The sequence below is a fragment of the Falco punctatus genome, assembly GCF_963210335.1.
Source record: "Falco punctatus genome assembly, chromosome: 8".
Lineage (NCBI taxonomy): Eukaryota > Metazoa > Chordata > Aves > Falconiformes > Falconidae > Falco > Falco punctatus.
The window spans coordinates 2,325,330-2,340,782 of NC_137588.1; the positions used below are offsets into that span (position 1 = coordinate 2,325,330).

A 15,453-nucleotide genomic window follows, 5' to 3' on the forward strand; every position below is an offset into this window, starting at 1 on the left:
CTGACAGAGGTAGTACATACAGAAGACTGTAATAATGACAACTGTAAAAAGTGTCCCACACTGTGGATAATTTTTAAGCTCTGTCACTCAACATTCAGAAAAGGCTGGCTACCTTAGGGTATATCACTAGACATTATGACGTTATAAAACTTTACAGAATTGTAATCATAGTAGATTGTGATAAAGGACAAGATTGTCTTGAAGTTATTTTATCATCACTTGGAACACACAAGATTGACAAAAAGTCCCGCGCACTCTGAGCCGACAGCCCCGTGTGTTGTGCTAGCTGCTGCTCTTGGCTGGAAGACGTTTCCAGTTTTTGCATAATGCGGTATCTTTCCAACTGATTCAGGGGTCTACGTTCACGGACTGTTCTTGGATGGAGCACGCTGGAACAGGCAAACTAAGAAGCTAGGAGAATCTCATCCAAAAATCCTCTATGATACAGTACCTGTGGTCAGTATCTTTTGTTTGGTGACATTTTATAGTGGTATATGCCCACAAATACTGTAGAATTACTACTCAGTTCTAAGTCTTGAAGGAAGTAACAGGGTAATTATTAAAAAAGAAGATAATTTAATAGAAATGTTTTGCTTTGAAATAGAAATAAAGTGTCTGAGAGGAGCTGAGACCCTGTTAATGACAGTGACAGGAAGTTTGGTGTTGCATGTTTTGGGAGAGGGAGACAATCTGCTAAGAAAGAGGAAACAAGAAACAAGTTTCCAGGGCTTAAAAAACAAACCAACCAAAAACCCAACAATGTCAGAATACTTTGGCCAAGCCAAAACTGTTTCGTTTTTTTTTTTTTTTTACCTGAAATGGAAAGTATTATTTTATTCTTTACTGCAGATATGGCTAAAGCCATGTAAGAGAGCAGACATTCCACAGCGACCAAGTTACCTGGCCCCCGTGTACAAAACCAGCGAGAGAAGAGGGATCCTGTCAACTACAGGCCATTCCACCAACTTCGTCACCGCAGTGACCCTCCCTTCAGACAAACCGCAAGAACACTGGATCAGGCGGGGTGTGGCGTTACTGTGTCAGCTTAACTCATAAACACAATAAACACATAAACTCATAACCACAGTTTATGGAGGTAGGTGCGTTCTCCAGATCACTTGTAAGGGATGCATATCAGTCCTGAAATGCCACATAAAAAGAGAAATCAAAATGGGTTTGCTTACGATGTTTCATTCGTGCCTTTCATGAGATTTGAAATCGAATACTAAAATACAAAGGTGCACAATAAAACCTTATAAAAGCCAACAAAAATAATCTGCTCCTTGAATAATTTTATTTTCTGAAGGCTCCTTATTTATAAGGAACATACATAAAATGAACACAACACTGTTGACAATGAACAAAACAGCATTTGATCATTTCCAGCTTTATAAAATTTTAAAAAAATGATTTAGTTATAACAAAAAGACTGATAGCTCAGCAAGTTATCTTATAGGACCATAATCACATTTTAAACCATAGACTCAATTGTTAATAGGGAGGGGAAAGAAAAAAAAAAGTTTTTAAAAAAAATAATCACACTGCATCTAGCAACTACATTATTTTCTAAGCATAATCACAGCGGATTGAGTGCAATGTGATCTACATCAAAATTCATATGGGATGTCACACAGTGACAGCATTGTAATATACAAGTAACATTTATGCCCTCCAACAAATACAAGTTAAATGAGACTCTGGATTCAAGCAGAATGGAATGTTGAAGCCAAGTAGAAATGTAGTGGAATTCAGATTGTCTGTAACATGACTCAGAAGTGTACGTTAGAATCATTTGGAATTCAATACTGGTGGAAACATACAGAAGTCACAGCTCTTACACTGCTCTTCGTAACTTGTAATAAATACTAGAAAATAAAAGGAAACAACCCATATTTAATGAAAAATACAGTACCTACCTTCAAGGACCACTTTTTTCCCTTGTCTGAAGATGGTCTTGGAAGGAAGTTAACTATCTTCCTACAGAGGCAGTGTATTAAGCTATAACCCTAGTCCAACTAATACAAAAGTAAATAGACTACCTGAAATATAGAAATCTTCATTTGTAAAAGGATTTAAAGAAATAAACTTTAAAAAATGGTTTGACAAAATACCAGTTCAACCACATAAAGACCCCCTTATACTCGACAGAATGAACAGGAAAAGGAGAGTTAAGGGTCGGTTTAATTTACAGGAAACATAGGTTGTTTAAACGTAGATCCTCAGAAGGTATCCAGTCAGTTAAGTCTCTTTGAAAATGGTGCTCAGTGACCTAACACGGGCACTCGGAAACAAATGTCACCCGGGATCTTTAGACTGCAGCAATTCAGTAATCTGAAGCTAACAACGGCATGTTTGCTAATTAAGGTCCAACAGCAGACGTGTTTAAAGAAGCAAAAAGAAAACCTGAGTTCAGGGCACGGAACGGCTGCAGCCTGAACGCTGGGCTTTTGGCTCCTTCACTGAAGAAGTCGCGCCCCTCCTTGAAATGGACCCTTAATACTGTGTCTTGGTACTGCGTTAGGCAGAAATACTGGCAAGGACCAACCGACAGCTTTAAAAATCACGAGCTGCTCTCGGTAAAAACGACATTGACTAATGCGGCTTCAAAATAAGGGCCACAGGAGACACACATGAACTTGAAATGGAATGAAGATACCGACTGGCTCTCGTTAAAGGCGTTGGGATCAGTGGGTTTAGCAGCTACACTGGCACCAAGCGGACCGAAACGAAACTTGCGGCACGTAGTCAAAATACAGCTTTTACCTGGCATACGCGTAAAAGAAGACGACCTGTATGTTTTAAAAAAGGCTACTACCATGCTTAGGACTGGTACTACAGAATCAACTTGCACTCCTCACAAACCCACAGTTTTTTTAAGGAGATGGGGTACAAAAAGAGCTAACTCCTGTCTGGCAATATAAGCGTATCAGCACAATGCGATCTAGGACAGCTGATCCCAGCAAGTTAAGGCCCAGATTTTCAGTCTATCCTTCCAAATTACACATACCACAGATCTATCACATCTGCTTTTTAATAATCTAATTTCAATACCATAATTGTAAAAAAATATCATAGAAATGAACTCCTTTATGCTGGAAATAGAAATCTTACATACTCTCTGTACTGCCAGAAATGGCTGGTGCTACAACATCCGATATCGAGGCATTGTAGAAACAGATTTTGAGCTGAAATTACAGTATTGTAAATAACCTACCAGTACTACATACACAGAGCATAATTTAACCTTGGTGCCCCGGTTCAGTAACTAACTAGCATCTCGCACTTTGGATTGTTTTGACATGAAGAGGAGACAACAGTCCAAAAATAATAGTTAAAAAAATGGAGAAATTCCCATACGGATTCTCTGTAAAAGAGTTTGCACAAATTCACAGCCACAATTCTTCAGTAGTTTATGCTGCAAGTGGCACACAATACATGTTTAGCATCTGTAAAAAAGAACCAGAAATAGCTCAATAACTCCAACATCAGGGACTTCCCCAAGCTAACACTAATTCTACTGCATTTTGCATTTTCCTACTAATATCAAGGAACAAACATCAAATAAATCTTAGTCAGGAAAAACATCGTCAAACTGATCCTCGACAGAACATAGCACTTTGCAGAGTATATTCAACAGCCTGCCTTCTTACACACGAAGTTTATAACGCTGGAGTGCAGCTTAATGCATATTCTAAGAATTTTAACAGTGTTTAAGGTTTGGGGGTTTCTTTTCTAAAATTTAAACCAGCACAGTGGTTTCCAATTGTGTGCTGTTCCACGATTTAATACTTCAAGTCACCACTATGCAGAAGAATCAGCACAGAATGAATGTATATCTCTACGCAAACACACGCATATATATATGCATGCATATCTGTGTGTGTATATATGTATCTCCACACATATATAGAGAGATACATATATACTCTACTTAAGACTTATGTGGCACTAAAGGCTTACTCGGGTTCCTTGCAGAGGTATGAATTTCAGCTGTAACGTTTCAGATGTGCTAATGAAATGGTATTTTCCCGGAGGAGTACACCATTCACTGTATTTTCTTCTTTCTTAAGCAAGCAGTGCTTCCTGTACAGTACACTGAACTTGGCATGTATTTCTCGCATTTAGTATTTCCTAATTGTCGATCACTTGAGTTCACAAGATGCACTGGGCAATATTTCATCTGATTTGAATTAGAAAAAAAGCAGAAGTTAATCTACACAGAAATGAATATACTGTACTTGTGTAAGTAGTGCAAGCCACCGCTTTTCCTCTGAGCAATGTGCGTACAGTGAAACAGTGCAGACTCAAAGCCATACAGTAACATTATTGTAACCACAGTGATTACCAGAATTAGGTCAAAACTGGATGTCAAGCACAATTTTATCTTCATAGAGGGCAATCACCAGCATGATGGCAAATCCAAGCAGCAGGCCTAGATTCTGAAGAATGAACTGCCCCACAGGACAATAACCGTGCTCTTCATTATCGCCATCTCCATGAAGCATTTCTGGAAGCTAAAAGGAAAAAACAGATTAAAGTCATCTCTGTTCCATTTACACACAGACAAGTTTACAGGATGATATATCATCAAGAATAAATACTCCAGGATTCAGTTATAAAAACAATACACTGAGACAGCTTAAACTCTGCCTAACCACAAAAACATCTGACAAAACACGAGCACGTCATGTATTTACAAAAAACCCTAAAGATGCCTTTCCTTTGGACTCCCCCCGCCCCCCCCCCCTTAAGCTTTTACCAGATCACATATCTGCTTGAACTTTTAAATTCCCCAGGATAAAGACCGGTCTGTCAGTCTTTGCTCTTTCGGGGTCTTTTACCCAATTAAAATTGTCATGCTCAAATAAACATAAAAAAGAATTTACTACTTCTACAGTAATTACATTGGTATAGATCTACCCTTTACAATAACTGCTGATTAACTTAGCCAGTCATTTGTCATGTTACATGCTTACACATATTCACATGCATGTCCCTCTTAAATATGGGAATAATTCCTACAAGTAATTCAAGCAAAAATCTATGTGAAGCTATAAAAAAATTCTGAAAGCTCTGAATATTCCTTATATTCCTCATCTTTGAAAGAAGTCCAAAAGTATTGATGAAAGTAACAAATAACAGCAGACTTTAAAATTGTAAAAAATAGATCTTACAAACTGTCTTACGAAGCCACCCATACAGAAGAGAAGTAACTTAAAATGTTTTACAAAGAAAGGAATTCCTTCAAGGCACACTTGGTACAGGAAAACAATACAGAACAAAAATGGAAACTTCATGTAGCACACAGCACAAAGCTCTATTTACTGCTCCTTGTTAGATAGGCTAGAATAGTTTTGGTTATTCCAAGGACCTGAATACGGCACAACAATGACAAATCATCCGTGCAGCAGAGCTGCTAAAAACCCCAAATACATTACCCATCTGGTCTTGTATTGCTGTATTTCAGAAAGGTTCGTAAAGCTCACAACTCAAGCTGACCCACTGAGTATTTTAAATATGAAAAATATACTGGTGTGAAAAATGTTTATCACCTATAGAGTAGACCAGACAGTTTAACAGCAAGCACTACACCAAACTACAAAGTACTGTTGAGTCATTAAGAATAAATGAACTAATCACAGACTTCACTGAAGATTGCTATAGCTCTCATGTTGGCAGGCAAGATTTGCTGCAAAATTGTTTTCTTTTTTAATAAATCAGAAACAAAAAGTTGTATTCAGCAAGTAACACAAAACCTGGTCAGAGAGTTGTGCTAGCATTGCAGTTCTCACCTCCATGTTTTCTGAATGGAAGATCTGCACCTAATTCAAGTTTTGTAATCAGCTTCTACAGAGACATAACATTGCTAAGATGTTCTTAAGAATAACTGAAGAATATTCTGTCATCTGTTTCAAAACCTAGGAAGAGCACAGTGCTGTGACGAGCAGAGGTGGAAGGCTTAGCTACGGCTAGTGACAGCTGTCATGTGTGGCACCGAACAGCGTGTAAAAGACCCCTTTGAGATAGAAAAAAAGGTTATTTAACCGTAACCAGTACTATGGGCACACTCCCCACCACGGTCTCTCTGCTGGAGCATCCCTCAAAGCCAGAACTCCAGTTCCAGTTCAGTATTTTTCTACAAGCAGTGTGTAGCCGCACCAGGCGATCCAGGTAGCAATCTACTGGTAATAGGTAGGTGGCTTCTTAGTCTGTTTGAGGAGCAAAGTAACAGCTGGGAGGAAGCTGGCCTCTGCCTTGGATGTCTGTACTAGGGAAAAGCAGTTTGTGAACGAGGCGACGGCAGTCCAGGGAGCCACCCCACAAGCAGCTGTCTGAACCCTTGTGAATTAAAGCTTTAGCTGGGCTGCAGTTTCTATCTAACTGGCTACCAGATCTGTCCTTAAAAATCCAGGGAAGTGAGCTGAGCATTACAAAATACCCCAAAAAAGAAAACTGATCTCATTATCGCTGGGCTTGGGAAAGACAAGAAGTGAGAAAACTGGCTTATTTAAATGCAGCTCTGAAGCTGCTTAGGCGAAAAATCAGGACTGAGTTTGGACTGATAGCATGTGCTTAAGTGCTTTACTGCCTGAAAGACCTGCATCTGCGGTGCACACACACTAAATACAGTGTACCTTTGTGTTATTGAAGCAGCAGCAGTTATCCACCAGGTAACTTTTTAAAAAGCTAATCACCGCAAGAGCTGTGGATGACTGGCTGCTCATGCTAAGGGTTCAGACTAACCTTTCCAGAATCAAATATATGAAGGTTAAATTTTAGAGAACAATTTAAGTACTTGATTGAACTCCAGCATCTGATGGCCCATCCACAAAACCAGGGAATCATCCTATTTTTGTAGTGAGAAGTTACTATTTTTATTAGCTTATTAGTGGGAAGTGTGAGCGTCTTTCCCATCGCCCCTGTAGTTTCTGTATTTTAACAGAAGTCACTGGCAGACTTCGGCAGCAGAAACCTAAACAGGCAAGCAACTATAAGACTTCACTACATCTTTCAAAGCATCTGCAACGTTTTAAGAAGCCATAGAACAGAAACAGCCACCTACTGTCTACAGATATTTTACGTGCTATAACAAAACCAGTTCTGTCGTAGGTGCCATTTCGGGTCCTTGGGTGTATGCGTGGAATGCAAAAGTGACAGAGAATCCAACCACCTTACCATGTCAACCAGTGCCACGTAGAGGAACATGCCTGCGGTGACTGCAAAGATCCACAAGGTGATGTTATTAGCGTACTGTCCCACCGCTGTGCCAATCAGCATCCCTATGTAAGCCATCATGGCAGACAGGAGGTTGTACACAATAGCTTGCTTTACTGTCATACCGGCTTTAAGAAGCACAGCAAAGTCACCTAAAATGAGGACAGAACACGGGGCGGGGGGGGGGGGGGGGGGGGGTGTGTGTGTTAATATCGACGCTTCTCAGAAGAGTAGGCAGAGAAATGAGCGCGCATTTACTGTGACACCAATCCAAGGCACTGCCAAAGTAAAAATGCTGCTATGGAGGCTCAAAGGAAGACTGGGCAACAGGCTATGACAACTCTTGTAGGAACTGCACTTATGTGTGGCAATCTCTGGATTAAAGTATGATTTAAAGGTGCGTATTCACTGTGCTGATAGTCAGAAAGGTAACAGCGATCAATGGTTAAAGGTCAGTGGAGGAGCCTAGATCTGGTCCTCCCACAGAATCCATCTGTGCCTACAGACTTCACAGAAGCTCTTCATGGCACATAAACACAGAGGCTTAGTTTCAGTCAACACCTGTGAAAATTCCTCTTGGCTATATACGCCTCGTTCTGCAATTCAAAAGGAGGATAGCGTGCATCAGTCCCCACGGAAGGTGACAATGAATTTGAGAAACGGAGCACTAGGCAAGGAAGAGTTACATTCAGAAAGAATGACTTCATGTCCATGCCGAGTCAGGTCTCTGGTTTAAGACACGCCAGGTTAACCTGTTCTATTTTTAATTCAGGACAGCTCTGCTGAAGGTCCTGATAGAGGCAGACGTTCTATAAAGATCTAAATTTTCATCTTGTCATCAGCCCAGATAGTTTTACTCCCTTCAGACTGAACTCTTGTAAATATGAGGAGCAGAAAATGAGCTGCAGTCCTGAGGGCAATTAATACAGTATTCCCATGTCCAATATGCTAGAAATTGATTGCTCAATCTAGAATCAAAACCTAGAATCGACATTAAAAATATGGACAGTGAACTACTCCCTTACACAAGGTTAATCTACTCATGTTAACCTAGCAAGTTATAAGCACGCCAGTGTATACTGCTATCCTTTCTGTACTGCAGCAGCTCCTCTTACCTAGCGAGTGTACAGCACCCTGGTCAAACCACGAACCTCTGCTGTACTATGTCCCATTGGTGCCCAGGACTTACCTTATACCTAGTATCTGCCTATATAAAATGCTTTCGCTCATCATCTCCAAGGCTTTTTTTTTTACCCGTTTTACCTTACTTTTGCTCAATCAGAACTAGCAGCTCGTCAGCTAAGCGAGCTGTGAGTACATACACAGTGCCAGCTAGCACAGTTTCATGTTACTGGCAGAGAAGACACAGCTCCTCCCTCCAGGTGCTCTTTCGTAAGTCCCAGGGTGCACCAACATCTCATGCCGTGTGCCTTACGGCTCCCAGGAAAACAAGAGGTTTCATCACGGTTAGCCAACCCCAAGAAGAGGTGGTGCAGTGTGGGGGCAAGGATCACTGGCACTGGCAACAACACCTACGGGCTGTACCCTAAATTGTCATCCACACCTGCCGGACTCGGCAACGACTGGCATAAAGCATCTTCCGAAGACCTCCATGAAGAATTTTACTTAGGGAAGCTCGTGTTTACTTAATGACTTGACTCTGTTTAAGGAAATGCCACACAGTCTCATGTGAAACACCCTCTGTAAAATGCAGAGGTATAACACCAAAATGTAAACTGTATGCTCCTAAAAACTTTTTAAAAACCATATTCAAAAAGCTTCACAGAACTGCTGTAACTAGGTACCGGCCAATATAATCCTGTATTAATGTTCTCATTATGTAGTCCGAGGCAATACTGCTGTTACTGTCTGAAGTTCTGGCCACCCTTGCAGCATCTGCATTGCATTGTGCTTATCAGGATGAGTACCACAGCAGCTTTCAGATAAATATTTTGTACAGATGAAGACACTGAACACATTGAGATTATAGAATTAGTTACCTAATTCATGGGGAAGCTCATGACAAAATACTGCTATAGATGTACTAATTCCTCCTGTCAGTCCAGCACTAAAAGCTGCTCCTAGAGGAAAGGAAAAAAGAAAATTTGAATGATATTTTACTATTATCAACAGACTTTCCAGAGATGACAGCCTTCTGTTAGAACGCACACTCTAACACTTTTCATTACATCCGTGTCCTGTCTGTGTATAAACTGAAAATACTGGAAATATCTTGGATGTGCATTACTACTGCATACTTTATTACTTAGTTTACCTGAAAAACAAATCCTGGGAGAGGAGAACACAACTGAGCAAAACAAAGACATAAAAGGCAACAAACTAATAAACAGCACCACTTTTACGAACTCTCAAGTACATCAGGACAGTTAAGAATGCACATGAGCAAGAGCCTAGCTCTCTCCTTTCCAGGCTGGAAATCCAAACTACTGTCTAACCCATAACCTCTCTATTTCCTTGATGCTTATTTGGAGAGCGCATATCAGCAACATTAATAAGCCAGACTTGGAAAATAACGAGGAGAAAAACATCGGCATAAACCTCTTTCAGTAACTTTTCCGTAAGCTAATTTAATTTAATCAACTTTAAGATCATACCTTAAATAATTCTGAGATGAGAAAACTGGTATTAAGTTTCTGTACTGTAGCAGAGAGAGGCACGAGAAGAGCCTACAGTGAGCAGTCAGAACAGGCAAAATAAAGCAGAAAGAGAAGACACAATCTGAAGACAGAGAGGAAATTTAACTTTCCTCTGGATTCCTCATAAGGTGATATATTAAAAAGACGAACATGCTTTTCTAAAACCTACATTTTACCAAAGAATCAGCTGTTTGGGCTTGACACAGGAATATTTAGAAATGGAGTGTCAATACAGCGAAGTTCTCAACAGATGGCGCAGTGATCCTTTTTGGCCTTAGAAGCCACTGTCTAAATGTCTTACCTGTTTCATGTGAAAATGAAGCACAATGTTAATTTTTATGGAGTTTAGTTTCTTTAGAAATTGTCTGCAGAAAGTGGAGAAACTGTAGTAGATTGCACTGTTGACTCTAGACCCTGCGTGCTCCACTCCTAGGAGCTACTTAAGTAAGAAATTAGGAGGGTACACTTCAGCACTCTCACCATCACTTGGACGGCTATGGCATATATTCAAATTCACATCTTTTACAGTTCGAATCACATTTAGAGGGCTATGTGAACCAAAGGTGATTTAATAAATCTAATAAAATCTGTTTGGTACTTCAATTTCTTCTACATTTGGCTAGAAATAAATCTATACTGACCATAAGCCGAAACAATACTTTGCTCAACCAAAAATTAAATTTTCCTAAGTAGTACTCTTATTATTTTGGTAACCTGACTCATAGTACATTTATTATTTACAAATACCTTATAACTCTATGCATAAATAATAACAGAAATAGTAATAGTATTATAACTAAGACTGAAAGGCACTTTGTCGTTACTCAAAGGCAAATACTAGGACCCAGAGAGCAGACGTGCATTGCACAGGCTCCGTGGTTCATACGGAGGTTTGCCTGCACCTCTCGTGAGCTGGCAGATTGCTGCTGGCACTGCGACCCATACAGTAACCTCGGTGGCCACAGTCACAGCCTATTAACAAGGGGAAGGCTACTACAACCGATGGCCTTTTCATTTGTGCTCCAAAGGAGAGTAAACAGTGCCAGTAACCACAGGAGGTAGCTGGAAGCCTTACCCGTGATCACTGCCAAGTAAAATATTACCGGTTACTAAAGGTAAGAAGAAAGTGTTGAGAAACACTCAGTGCTTTTGCTTACCGATTGCTAAGCCATCACTAAAGTTGTGAATGCCATCTCCCATAATTACCATCCAAGCAATATTAGCTATGCCAGTATCTTTCAGGTCTTTTCCAGAATGACAGTGGCCATGGGAATGATGGGAATGTTTGTGATGCCAGTGGTGACTGTGTTTTCTAGCTATCATTTTATCTTCGCCATGGCTGTCGTACTCTGAATCGTGAAGGTCACGCTCTTGAGCAGCACGTGAGACGTCGTTGTGAGAATGGTGCATATTGTTGTCCTCTTCGACAGACAAGAAGTTTTTGGGAGGGGATTCCAGCTGTCCGTCTAAATCAGTCAGTTCAGTTTCATTGAGTCGATCTTCAGATAAAACGGAGTCATCTGCTCCTGCATCGAAGCCGGTTGAGAGAGACACTGCATTAATCCTTACTGCATCACCAGCCACCACCACATCATGCAGCTGAGAATTTAACTGCTTTGCAAAAGCAGAAAGAGTATTTTAACACATCCCAATCTAGTAAACTTGTTGTCAATGTTCAGCCAAAGAAATAACACTCTCACTGCCCCATTTTTTCATTAATTTGCACGTCCAGCATATAGAAGTCTCTACTACAAGGCAGCAGCACTGTATCCACAGCACACAAAGTCAGTTGTAGCCCGACCTTGGCTTGCATCTGTATTTTCGCTACTGACAAAATTTATGGTTCAACATTGAAAAGGACAGTTGCCAGAATGATAAAAATGTCTTATGTGCTGCAGGTGGAACCACAGTGGCTCGGGGAACCTTAACTGGCTGCTCTCGATGCATGCCCATACGGGTCACAGCGTCACCTTCCCTGAGGCGTACCAGGGTCTGCCACCGATACAACTGATCTTCAAATAGTTTCTGTATTGTGTGCAGCTTTGTGTCGGACACGTGTGTCACAGCGAGCTCACTGCCCTGCTAGCAGTCAAGCCATTTTGACAAAGAAACACAAAGTGAAAACAGTGCAGAAGACAAACAAGTCCACTAATATTACTGGAGTATAAATAAATGAAACTGGCAATCTACACTCCAGGAAGCAAAATCAGTGGCAGAAAAATACCCGGTTCTGGCCAATGAAGTTATTAGCTCACAGTAATTCAACAAATACATTCCAGAGTCAAAACCAAGCAAACAGTAAGTGGAATTAAAACCCAGGCACAGAGTACCGAAGCAGCAAAGAGGTCTAGGTAAACAAGCTCTTAAACGTCACTTGGAAGCTGTTTAAAAAGAAATGGAACGGCCATTCAGGTCAGCGGCAGTGGCACTGCAGGTCAACATTCAAATCCAGCACTGGGTTCCTGCGCCTACAGCACAAACTAGTGAGTGCCCTTTCAGGGGAGCCGTGTTAGAACACCGGGGCGGGCTCCACGTTATCAGCAGCAAAATTCCCCTGATTGCCCGTTAAAAAAGCCATTTCAAAGAGATGTGCCACCACCCTCACCGCTGGAAGCCTTCCCGCCTTCTGTGCCACTGTCCCAAATCCCATTTTCAGTTGTTTGAGTGGAGAAGGCTACAGCCCTAACTCTCCCTTCTACAAACCATCCCAATTAACAAAATTGCATTTGTTTATGCCTACGGATTCTTCAACAGATTAGTTCAGCAGCCATGCAGGCAACAGAGAGGGAATTTTATGAAGCAAAGGGCCTCCCCTCCCCTCGCCCCCTTGAGAGTGGTGTTCCTTCAGGGTACGCACTGCGCGCGCACGCAGACTGTCACGGAGGAACATACATGCAAGTCATTTTGGATATTTGAGGAATATTCAGGACTCTTGGTTGTATTTATGGAAAGAAATTTAATTTTGTTTAGCCTTCTCATAACTGGCCAGAGGCTGGAATTTCAGGTAGTGTGTGTTCAGTTTTGATCTAAGCTTTGCCAGGGCTGAGCTAGTCAGCCACAGCTTAACGAAAAAACACCCCAAAACCCAAAGAAATAAAAAAAAAAAACAACCAAAGAACCAAGCCACCCAAAACCTGACTGCTTCAGAAGTCTGAGAACCATTTCTATGGCATATTAGGAAGTGTTCTGAGTGCGCTCAGATCTAAGGAAAACAAAATAAAAAAAAAAGTTTTAATAGGGAAAGCCTATTAAGTCTTATTAACAATGATTTGCATAATAGCAGCAAAACTGTACAAGAGGTTACACGCTACATGCCATAGGTAACACGCCATTACTTTGAATCTCATAATCAGAGAAAATTCCGAAAATAAATGCCTACCTGCAAGGGGTTTGAGCTGAAGCCAGTCAGCATCTGGTCTGTTATTTAATTTGTGATCAGAAAGTTTCCTTCCAATTGGTGACTCTTCAGTCTGCTTTTTCTTGCACCATTTCTGCTTACTCTGCAACAGCAAACAGGTAACATCTGGTTTGTGAGGGGACACCGATGGAAATAAAAGACACTGAAATACTGTCCAAAAACCTCTTCAAAGTAGACTAAGTTGCTCTCTCTCAATACATCTAACAGAAGCATGTGACTACAGAATATTAAGCTTTTTAAGGTTCACCAAGGATGCCTATCCCAGTGGAAACTGGTAGCCACCTACCACAGGCCCTCGCTCTCACCCCGGCGCTGCTTCGCTCCAGTGGCAGCACATTATGACATGGATTGCGCCAACAGCCAGAAACACATCTGTGCAGTTACTGTATTTGCTTATTTTGGTCAAGAAAGCAAGCATGCAACAAGAACGGCTCCTCTATTTTGATCTACTTTTAAATTTTTTTTATACTCCTATGACTTCCTTGTATTTTCCTTTAGAGAAAAGCATGCCACTTTCCTGTCTGCAGCCTGTACAACAGAGATCGCAGATCTGCGAAAGCAGCCTAAGGGATTTAATTACTTAATCAATCTCAAAGAAGATATGGCCAGTGTGACAGCTTTTATCTCTTTATCAAAAGGTCTAAGAAATGCCTCCCCCAACACCGAAAATCTGCTGCTGCCTGCCCAGCTGAGGCTGCAAGTCTGATGCGGAAACAGAGAACTTTAGTGGTTTCCACCCTCATTTGGGGAGAAGCCGCTTTAGCTTTCACCAACATCATTTTCTCCTCAAAGTCAAATGACGGAGGCAACAGTTAAGAGTGGATTTATATTGACTGTTGAAAGCATATGTCTCTTCGGCAGCTTGAATTTCTATCCCGTCCCCCCTCTCCCGAGGCGCTCGCTCTCCTTTTATGCCACCACCATGAATACAGCACGCTCCCAGCCCTCAAAATCCAACCGTTTTCAGGGAGACGAGTTTACATTTGACTGGCAATTTACAGAAAGCAGGAGGTCTGCAAATTTTAGTATTTTCTCCTGTGGAAAACCTGAATACCTCTGTTGCACTGACATCATTAACCAACAGTATAGTTAAATTTCTTGAAAATTGTCTGACAATTGTCTGGCTCTATTACCAGTTCTTTCTTACATACAGCCTTTCACGCTTTTGAAAAAAATCATGGTGCTTTAGAGAAAGAGCTGTAATCTCCTTTACCTAGATACCTCCAAATACAGCTGGCCAAAAAGCTGCTCCCTCCCCTGTCAGATCTCTACTCTGACCTACCAAATGACCTTGTTAAGAGAGGCAAGCCCTTCTAGAAAAGGGTTTCCTCAAAAAGCAAACAGAACGCAGAGCAGCGGCACTGCTCACAGTCACAGAATGATGCCTCTTCCCACAGCCAACCCCTCAGCGCTCAGGAGGTAACTTCAGGGACACATTTTAAGATAGCATGCAGTTTTAGTGCGTACCTTTTGTTTATTGTAATGCTTGTACATTCTTATACAGTGTTCAATGATGAACAAAACATAAATGCCTCCGAGTGCCACAAGACCTTTCAGCACTGGATCATTCTCTTCTAGAAAGCCTTCAGCCCGTGCTCCGTGTCCGTGGGCATGTCGATGAGAACGCTTATGTTCATGAACATGACCTTGGCCATGGTGGTGACTGTGGTTGTGGCCTCCATGGGACTATTGGGTGAGAAAATAACAACACAGCATGGTGCAATCAGGAGACTGAAATGGCTCCAAGCTCAGAAGAAACAACAGGTACCCCTGCCAGAAATGCAGCATAGAAAGACTTGAAAAGTTGGGTTGTGGGTTCATTTGGGGCGGGATTTGTTTGGTCTTGTAGTTTGGTTTGTCGTGGGTTTTTTTAGGGGTTTTCTTCTGTTTGTTTGTTTGTTTGTTTACTACAAACACAATTTACCGTAGATATTTTTCATTAAGACTATTCATTACCTTAACAAATAAAAAAACATTCTTCTGGGAAATTTTGGCGGGGTGTGTGTGTGTGAGATAACCTAGCTTCAGCTTTTTTCTGTCATAACGCTGAAGATAATGAGACTAACACTCAGAAATGTCACAAGGAATTACCATCCTATACTCCCGTTAGCAACCAAACCTCATAGTTTTTTTAAAACTCATGCTTTTTTAAAACTATTACAG

The 15,453-nt window shown here is 41.1% G+C and overlaps 2 protein-coding genes across 6 annotated transcripts in view; one reads left to right on the forward strand and one right to left on the reverse strand.

The window, feature by feature from the left end:
* The window catches only part of DNAH7 (dynein axonemal heavy chain 7), a 112,624-nt gene extending 110,669 nt beyond the window's left edge, over positions 1 to 1,955 (forward strand). The window contains exons 63-64 of the mRNA XM_080399345.1: positions 353 to 456; positions 850 to 1,955. Coding sequence (XP_080255471.1) covers positions 353 to 456; positions 850 to 1,056 — 311 coding nt within the window. The 3' untranslated portion in view covers positions 1,057 to 1,955. The remainder of the gene's footprint in view (positions 1 to 352; positions 457 to 849) is intronic.
* Positions 1,276 to 15,453, reverse strand: part of SLC39A10 (solute carrier family 39 member 10) — a 54,608-nt gene continuing 40,430 nt past the window's right edge. For 4 of the 5 annotated variants that reach the window (XM_080399366.1, XM_080399367.1, XM_080399369.1 and 1 more), the window contains 6 exons: positions 14,758 to 14,976; positions 13,252 to 13,372; positions 11,030 to 11,398; positions 9,216 to 9,296; positions 7,177 to 7,367; positions 1,276 to 4,514 (listed from right to left, as the gene is read on the reverse strand). In XM_080399366.1, the coding sequence (XP_080255492.1) occupies positions 4,356 to 4,514; positions 7,177 to 7,367; positions 9,216 to 9,296; positions 11,030 to 11,398; positions 13,252 to 13,372; positions 14,758 to 14,976 (1,140 nt within the window). In that variant the 3' untranslated portion in view covers positions 1,276 to 4,355. The remainder of the gene's footprint in view (positions 4,515 to 7,176; positions 7,368 to 9,215; positions 9,297 to 11,029; positions 11,399 to 13,251; positions 13,373 to 14,757; positions 14,977 to 15,453) is intronic. The other variant, XM_080399368.1, reaches the window with a different exon arrangement.